General features: G+C 38.1%; 1 protein-coding gene across 2 annotated transcripts in view; it reads right to left on the minus strand.

The window, feature by feature from the left end:
• The window catches only part of LOC116845787 (scavenger receptor class B member 1), a 45,192-nt gene that overhangs the window by 24,830 nt on the left and 10,706 nt on the right, over positions 1-9,656 (minus strand). Inside the window, exons 1-2 of one of the 2 annotated variants that reach the window (XM_032818884.1) lie at positions 6,648-6,900; positions 4,981-5,916 (exon numbers count right to left, since the gene is read on the minus strand). In XM_032818884.1, the coding sequence (XP_032674775.1) occupies positions 4,981-5,161 (181 nt within the window). In that variant the 5' untranslated portion in view covers positions 5,162-5,916; positions 6,648-6,900. Of the gene's footprint in view, positions 1-4,980; positions 5,917-6,647; positions 6,901-9,656 lie in introns of those variants that run through there. The other variant, XM_032818883.1, reaches the window with a different exon arrangement.

Here is a 9,656-nt window from a genome sequence, read left to right on the forward strand (position 1 = left end):
AACGCCGGATAATAACGTGTGCCCAGCGCTATAAACGCGCGGTCTGATGCCGGACACGGGACCGTACTTTTCTGACGCATATTCGAGCGTTAAGTACGCCTTTCCCATTCTCAACCTGAACCGGATGTTCGTGTAAAAAAAGACGGAACTTGGAATAAAAAGACTGTACTTAGCATTCAAATAGACGTCCATAATCGGTCTTTGGTCTCCGCTCCTAGCAATTCGCCGTATTGAAAAAAAAAATGCTTGGTATTTGTAATCACATAGAGAAGTAACTACTATAAATTATGGTCAAGAGAGAGAGAGAGAATCATTTCTTTTTTATTAAATTTTATTAAAATGTTAGTAATCGCATGTTCGCATGCGTAAAAAATGTTTGGTTAAATAATTAAATGTAAGGTAGAATTAGTAATAAATAAATGTAAGATAGAATTGTACATATGACGTTTCTGTTATCAGCGTTTCTATTCTTCTTATTACCACTTGCACTACTCACGTGGCAAAGAAGATGAAAGAGAGAGAAAGGAAGAGAGATAATCAGTCTCTATAGTAAAAATACTTTCCATATTTTCACAGGAAATCCTCACGGCGTAAAAAAGAAAATCGCATTTTCGCATTAGAATAATCGAAAAATATGATCAAGGTCTAAAACAATTATAATTTTAGTTGAATCAAGCATTTCTTTCTTTCAATGCGCTCGATTATTCTTTCTCCGCCGTCGGATCCTACCGTTGGCTCGCACAAAGGGATTCCCGCGAGGATCGCGAAAACTAATCTGGAAAATTCGGCTTCCGCGATCGCCCGGAAAGATTTTGATATCAGCCTGATCCGCGATAGAGCTAGCGACAATGAGAAACCATGAATTGATGCAATGCGTAACGCATAGCCCCCGTGTCGCAGGCAACCCGTTCTCTATCATTCACGTTCCACTGACCTACTGCACTCCGGCCTCCGTTACATGTCGTATATGCGGTGTTTAGCATTGTGCAAATGTATACAGGGTGCATCGACCATCGGCTTTCCCGTCGACGGCTATTGTGATGTCTGACTACCGACAAATTCGAGAAGACATTTATCACAACCGAGTCATTAATCATCGATTACTGCTTCGGCGAATTTTAGCAACGGTGAAAGCGCGTGGATTTGATACGCACAGAAATCCATCTCGCGATTTTATTGGCGAGACGTTTCATCATTAGCGCATCTCGATCGCCACAAATTGCACCTGATGCGCAATTAAACGCGAATACAGTCGCCAATTATCTCGGCTGTCTCTTGAAACAATTCTGCGCTGATGTTACTATATAAGACATACGATGCGATTACCGTTACGCGATGTCGGTTAACGCGTCAAATGTCGATGTTGATTTTTCGCCTTAGAATAGACACGCTAACGTTATTCCGACATATATAGCAGCGTGCCTTAAAGTCTAAAAGCTGTACACTTCCTAGGCGAGAAATGTGAGCGTAAAAAAGATTCGGAGCAATGAACTTCGCCAATTATAATGTCCAGTAGCCGGCTGGTCTAATTGCGGCAATTTGTTAATTTGCAACTATTGCAATCATTGTACTCGCTGGAACACGGGCATTCAATCGGCAACAGCATAGGCATCGCTTCGAACAGTAATTGCATCAAATCATACTTCTAATAGAGCGATCTTCCTATGTTATTACGCTTTTAGGTCTGCGTAATGACTACTTCAATCTTTCTTACGCCGTGAGAATTTCCTGTGAAAATATGGAAAGTATTTTCACTATAGAGACTAATTATCTCTCTTTCATCTTCTTTGCCATGTGAATAGTGCAAGTAGTAATAAGCAGAACAGAAACGCTGATAACGGAAACGTCATATGTATAATTCTACCTTACATTAATTATTTAACTAAATATTTTTTAGATCAAATTGAAAGTTAGAAAATTATGAAAATAGTTAATTAAATAGGCTAATTAAATGTTCAGGAAAAAAGAAACGATTAGAAATAAATAAATGAAATAAACGATAATAAATGAAATTAAAAATAAATAAAAATTGAAAGCGTGACTAAAACTATGTAATATTTTACTTTTTATAAATAAAATATCTGGGAAAAATAACAAAATAATCTGAGATATCGTGTACGTTCGCCGTATCGTTTCGAAATGCCCAGCGACTATATTCAGCTTGCAATCTGGTCGCGGAGTTGAAGTGGGTCTAAGTGGCCATACACGGGGTGCCTCGTACTTCGCGCGTTTTCTCTTAACTAGAAACCTTTTAGCGCAAATTTGAAGATATTTGCTCAGCGAAAATCCGAGAGGCTTTATCTCGAAAAGATACCACTGTTCTCGAAGCGAGTCTCCGCGATTTTACGATCGGCGAACCAATCGTTCTCTAATGTCGTTCGTGCGAGCAGGATTCTCTCTCTCTTTCTCTCTCTGTGATAAATTCAAAGTTTTATTAAAAAAAAGCATTAATATTGAATATATTCCTCGTTACAGAAGTCGTTATGATTCACGGCAATTTCAAACCTCATCAACAAATTAATTAACATATGTAAAATAACGTCATAATCGTCCGAATGCAAAAAAAAAAAAGATTATCTGGTATAAAGTGTATAATATAATACGAATTGACACGAGATAACTGCTGAACGATTAGTGACGAGAGCCACGGAGATCGAGTTACTTATGTTGTTTGTCGAGATAACAAGGATATTTCGACTAGCGCTAAGAATCGACTAGTCGACCTTGCACGCTGCGCTATTTATGCACGCTCTTTGAACGTGGCGAGAATTATATATATTCAACGTATTAGCAATCACTTTGATATATTTAATCGTAAGCGACTGTCACGGTGCACAACTGTCACCAAGGTGTTTTGAGTTAGGAATTTCGAGCGACTTCACACACGACAAAGGAATGAAAAGAAACCTCAGAAGAAAAGAAATCCCTTAAAAGAATGAACGACTAGATAAGATTTCGCGCGTCGGCGCGAATCGTGTCAAGACAATTATTTCGCTTGACTGAATTTCGAGCAAGAATCAATTTGACGCTTTTATCGTCGTGTCTTTGATACGCAACATGAAAGAATAGAAGGTCGCAAAAAATAATCCTTGTTTGACCTCAAAAAAATCCGCGGGCAGAAAAAGTGTGTTAAAGCAAAAATACTTGGACATTAATATTGATATCTAACCCTGGACATTTTTATTGTTTTAGCCTTGAAATATGAATATTTAAATTTTTAATGTAGGTTCTGCATGGATACACAATATATATATATATATATGTAAATATATATATACAGGGTCTCACACTCTCCTCCGGGCATTTTGTGGCGACGTAGAACAGAGGTTGAGGTAAACATAAAAGTCCTATACCGTTTTGCGATATTCGCAATAATTATCGAGATATTAATTGTAGAAAATTTGTGAATGATCATGCAGGATATGGTAAATGAGTTATAATAGCGACGACTGCCATTGTGTACTTAAACTTTAGGTCAAATTAAACAAAAAACTCCTCTATCATTTTGCAAATAATCACATAAATTTTTAATTATTAATCAAAATTTAAAGAAGATGAGTGCATTATCACGTAAAATCGTGCAATAATCTTCTTTAATTAATAATTAAAAATCTATGTGATTATTTGCAAAATGGTAGAGGACTTTTTGATTCAATTTGACCTAAAATATAAGTACATGACAGCAGTCGTCACTATTATAACTTATTTACCATATTCTGCATGATTATTTACAAGTTTTCTACAATTAATATCTCTATAATTATTGCGAATATCGCAAAACGGTATAGGACTTTTATGTTCACCTCAACTTGTTCTACGTCGCCACAAAATGCCCGGAGGAGAGTGTGAGACACCCTGTATATATATATATATATATATATATATATATATATATATATATATATATATATATGTGTGTGTGTGTGTGTGTTCATTTAAAATTTGAACACTCAGGGACAATAGAAATACCCAGAATTAAGTCCCGATGTTATTAGTGTCTCAGGTATTAGACACTGATATTACCTTTGCCTTAATTCCAAAATGCGTAACTTGCACGTGTTTATATTTTGCGTTTAGTGGCGTTCGAGCTACGACAAATAACAGCGAGAGTATGATCAATTTCGCCGACAACGAGTTACTTACTCGAGTGATATAACACTAATTATTCGTCTTTTACAACCGTAATATATGAGATAGAAGTTCATTTCATAAATAAGTCATCTGTTGTTGGCGAAACCAAATACTGGTCAGCAGCATGTAACCGGCGGTGTAAAATGCATTCTGAACGGTCGATAAATGGTTGCGCATATATCACTCGAAGAGAATGAGCAAACAAGGGTTTCATTCGAACGATTCCGGATATATTGAGCGCGCGATCTGACCGAGAGTCTCAATGAGATTCTCTCCGTGGTGGAGTCGCGCGTCCGACGCGCAACTGTTCGTCGCAATCCATCGACAATCAATGATGATTTCACGCACTCCCACGGGACGTTAACGGAATATCTTGGCGATATTCCAGCTCGATCATCGGTAGTAAATCAATCAGACTCGTCAGATAACGGCCAATTAAGGAAAGTGTCGAGCGGACAATAACGATTCTCGTGCTATAAACTTGTTCCGGTCTGATTACCTGGCATGAATCCGTACGAGTGCTTAACAATAAATTATCATTAGTCGCGGCAGAAAACTGCGGCAGTGGTCGCGGTTTATAACGGATTAAATGGATTACCGCGGGCGTCTGATAGCGTTACGCGAGAGGGAGTTGTATACTTGACGTTTAATCGACGTAATTAATCGACATAATGAACGTCTAAAATTTACATGATCGCGTCCAGCTAGGAAGAAAAAAGAATTCAATGCAAGATTTCTTTTTTTCTCCTAAGCGACTCCCTGTTTTCTCATATTTATGCAAATCTCATTCAGTATCGAGGCTATCGAAACGGCTTGTTATTAAACGTTGGATCAGTTGTCATTACTCACCGTGTCTGAGCTTTCCTTTTTTGAAGATCAGCAGGGAAAGAGGCTTCGGCACCTTCTCGGTGCATATATCCTCGGCGGGATCAGTCTTCACGCCGAAAAGGGCGTTTCTGCCGACCTTCATGTATTGCCTGCCCATCACCTTCGGGGATCCGGACCCTAATAAGGACGTAATGAATCTCATCTTCGATTTTGGTTGCGGTTGACGTGGTGAAGAGGAACGATGCTATCTCGAACTCGTGCTGGATCGACGATCACCCCCAACTGACAGCGCGATCAGGACAGATCCTTTTTTCTTGTTCTTACTCCGAATGGGCTACCTTTTTCCTCGACTTTAGTGGCGCTCTCGATTCTGTTTCTCCTTCCTCAGTTGCATTACAACGAAACCAAACTCGATGCGTTTCCTGCCGACGACTAATGCACGTATCTCGCGCGAAGAAGTTCTTATAATAATCCTACGCGGCAGGCCGGTTGTGTCGATAGTCCTCGAATGGTCGATGCACGATTAACCAACGAAAGCGTCAACAAGCTCACTTGGATAAAAGCGGATTAGATAATAGGCGGGTAGAGCCTAATTAATTAAATGCTCCACGCTCCGATTGCCGGTCAAGAATGCGTTGATCCAAGATACACGCGCGTCTATAAGGGATCATTGTTATCATCTGGCATCACCGCTCTGGGCATTGTCTTCATAACGAGCGCTCGTCATCATCGTCCTCGTTATCGTCACGTCATTGCCTCATCACCATTCTCGTTGTCGCCGCCACCACCGTCGCCACCGCCACCGTCGTCGTTGTGATGCCGATAACGCGGTTTCGACTACGTCCCTCGGGTTCGTATTACGCACTGCACTTTCACACCTGGTCCAGGTAAGACGCGTTGCCCCGGCTTCACTTTCACTCGTCGTCCCGCTGCCGGTCCTTCATCCTTGGCTTTTGCCTGAAACGTGAAACCGAATCGAGATTAAAAAGGAAAAAGGAGGGGGGTAAAGAAAAAGAAACCGGCCGCTCACAGTCGGGCCAATCGCGACTGAATATGCGCGACGAAGAGCAGGCAGGTCGCGCGGCGCAATCTACGTAGCCGACTTTTGTTATTGGCACACGTTACGTAAATGCAATGTGTGCATTTATGCGAAAAATCTTTTCGTCGCGACGCGGCCAATATTAACCCATTAGAGCTCATGCTAACTTAGCTGGAATATCATCCAAATGACAATGGAATCCTCTACTATGAACAAAATAACAATTTCGGCGGAAAAAAGTTGCAAAAAGAATTTATTTATAACAAAATTGTTTAATGGTACAGCAAGAGGTACAGTATTATTTGAAATTATTTATTACTTTTTTATAACATATAAGGATCCAACTTTGAACATATACATGTTTTCGACCTAATTTTCAAAGCGGAATCGATTGGCAGCATCAGATTTTCAAAAACATAATTTTTTAAATAAGTTGTTTAAATAATTTTGTCATAAACAAATTATTTCTGCAACTTTCTTCCGCCGAAATTGTTATTTTTATCATACTGGAAGATTCCATATGTCATTTGGATGATACCCTAGCTGAATTAGTCATGAGCTCTAATAGGTTAAAGGCTCTCTAAGAATTCGCGAGAAAATCGCCGAAACGACGCGCTCATCTCATTGTCGGCCGCTTCGTCGCACTCACTTTCACACAGGCAAAATAAATTCAGTGTCATCCCCCCTGCTGAAAAATTTCGGAGGAGAGATTGCTTTTTCGGCCGTCAACGTTCGTCGGCAGATCGTTCGCGCTTCTTGGAATTCGAGCCTTCCTCACTGAGCACACATTTTAGTCTGGATATTTTACAGGAACGTTGATGAACGTGAAACTCGCAAACTCGCGTTGTGATCTTAAGCGTTCGACGCGTTGCGCCAATATGCGCGACGAGAATTGCATGTTTACAGGTTCTCTGAGTCTTAAAGGAATAGTTGATTAGATCGCAGAAGAGAGATGACGCAGCTTTCGGGGATCTGCCATTCCAGAAGTTGACCCCGACTGTATCAAGATCATGCGAGTGACAAGAAGCGGCCCCGCGGGAATAACACATGCAAATAAATGTGTTGTCACTTGATACGCGTGCTAAGCAAAGCGATTATTATCTGAGGCGTCACGGTTCTATAAATGTGCAAAAATTTTATTTTAATTGTTAAATTGCGGAATGGAACAAACTACAGTGCAGAGATTCTCCGCAACCGTATAATCAGGCTAGAGGTATGAATGCAGCGTTGCGTTAAATGATATCTGTTGAAACAGTCAATCAAGCAATTGCCAAGCGCAGCAGTTCCTACACTTTGAATTCATTATAAATGTTTTGTCGAAAAAAAGAAATCGCTTTGTGCTGTACAGAGTGTTCAGCGTAACGTGATCCGCGCGATTTCTTAGATACACCCGAAGGCTTAAGGAAAACATTGCAAAGTGAATTTTCATCTGCTTCGTAGAGGCTACCACTTGAAATTACAAAAAGTAAACAATTTTTATTCATAAAGAAATCATCTTTAATTTTTTAAATACTACGATGTGCACTTTCTTTTATATAATATTATAGAGGACTTCAAGATGAAAAAAAATTTTGTTATCTCTTGTTACCGCAAATTGTAATCTGCACGAAGCAGCTAAAAATTCAGCTTGCAATCTTTTCCTTAAATGGTCGGGAGTGTTTAAATAATAGGCCGTGAAGGCCGTTACACCTTGTACATCGACGCATAACATCCGTAGTTACACTAGTAAACCGAGACAAGTTTTATTGTGCGAAGTTGCAAAAAAATAATAAGGGTCAATTTAAAAATTATAAGGATCAATCTATTAGTCTCTGTATCTCGTGACTACAATGTGCGTGTTTTTATAAATACAATATTGAATTATACAATATTCAATTATACATTATGTATAATTTCAATCAGTGTAAGGTATAAAGTATCACTTCTTCGTCACTTTTTTTATAAATGCGGTACACATTCATCCAACTTTGATATATTTATTCAGAATCGTATAATAGTCTGTCATTGCAATCGTTTCGACCGGCGGATACTTCATAAGTACCGAATTTGCCGCAAGGCATAATAAACAAGCGCGTCTCCCCACCGCTTTACATGACACACGATTGCTAATACATAATTTGAGCGGTTATAAAAGACGCGGAAGATCGAGGACACGACCGCACATAGAAACACGAAATTTATTCCTATGCGTTGCTTCAACAATTGTTTCTTTGTGCACTAGTTTGGGAAATACCAACAGGAACGGATCGGTCAGCAAAAAAAGAAAGAGAAAGGATGAAAACAAGACAAATTTGTCTTGTCTGACGATAATCTCTAGTCATAAATACTAAGGCTTGAGACAAGAAAATCGATCAAAATGGACAAAAAACGTATTTTTATTTCAAGAATAATTAAAAATAAAGTCCGATATATTCCTCAATCCGCATCGATGATTTATTATCTTCGAATGTTTATCAAAAACTTTTCGCATGTTCTTTCCGCTTCTTCATTTTATTCGTTATGTTACCCAGTTGGAATGAAAAAAAAGTAATATTCCTTGACGGATCTTCATATTTTTCTGTTTGTTTGCCATATCAAAGAGATACGGATATCCATAAAGTTGCACGCAAAATATATTAAAATATTTATTCATAATAAAGATTGTTCATATTGATTCACCAATTAAATCATTAATTTAATTACCATGTTTCTTAACTTAACAGGAAACCGCTGTAGCGTCTCGTTTTAAAAGATTGGTCAGCGAAAATCTACTGTAGTGGCGCGTAGTATCAAAATGGTTAAAAGAGTTCGTTAAAGAAGTCGTTCTTCGTCGATCGCAACTCAGGTTTCTCCGCGAGCTTCTGCGTGCTATCTGCAACCAGCCGCATTTTATAGGGTAAAACGGGATAATTTGGATAATTTCAAACTTTTTGAATAATTTCTTGAAAAATAATAATTTTATCCTTACATTGAATATATAGCAGGAAACTCACATGTCTAAGGAGTATTTACTCAATATATGAGAAATTAGACATTTAAATAGTAGCTGACTTTACAAAATACACATACACAATCAAATTTTTTCTAAAACGCTAATAAACACGGCAGGGCGCCCAATAGAAGCGAGTGCGAAGGACTTCATTTTCATCACAAATTTGTCTTTATTAGATTGAACTTTTTTGTATAAACTTTTGTAGTGAAATAACTGTGCAGCTCCTAAAATGGACATCACACCATCAATAACAGATGTAATGGCTTGCCTCATACTTTCTTTGTTCCAAGTATCCTTTTTTCATAATGTCTCACCATTTGAAATAATGAAATATGTCTTAAAACAGTTAAAATATGCATATTAGGGAACTGAATGCGTTATCCAAATTGCTCCATAAAACTGTATTCAAATTACCCCGTGCGCCGATATAAAAACATTGTAATATAGTACTACAATAACTCAACAAAATGCGCTACTAGTCGACGTGGTGATCGCTAATACATACGGGAAATATTTTTAGGTTATATTGTAGGTTATATCATAGTTCTTACGTAGATTTTATAAAAGCTTAAGTTAGCAGAATATATTCTTATAAACTACAGTAACAGAAGTTCTCTATCTACCCTGCTTAATATATTAAATATATTATATAATATATATATATATATATATATATATATATATATA

Source organism: Odontomachus brunneus, unplaced genomic scaffold (genome assembly GCF_010583005.1).
Source record: "Odontomachus brunneus isolate Ranch 3 - 2012 unplaced genomic scaffold, Obru_v1 Obru_scaffold_058, whole genome shotgun sequence".
NCBI lineage: Eukaryota > Metazoa > Arthropoda > Insecta > Hymenoptera > Formicidae > Odontomachus > Odontomachus brunneus.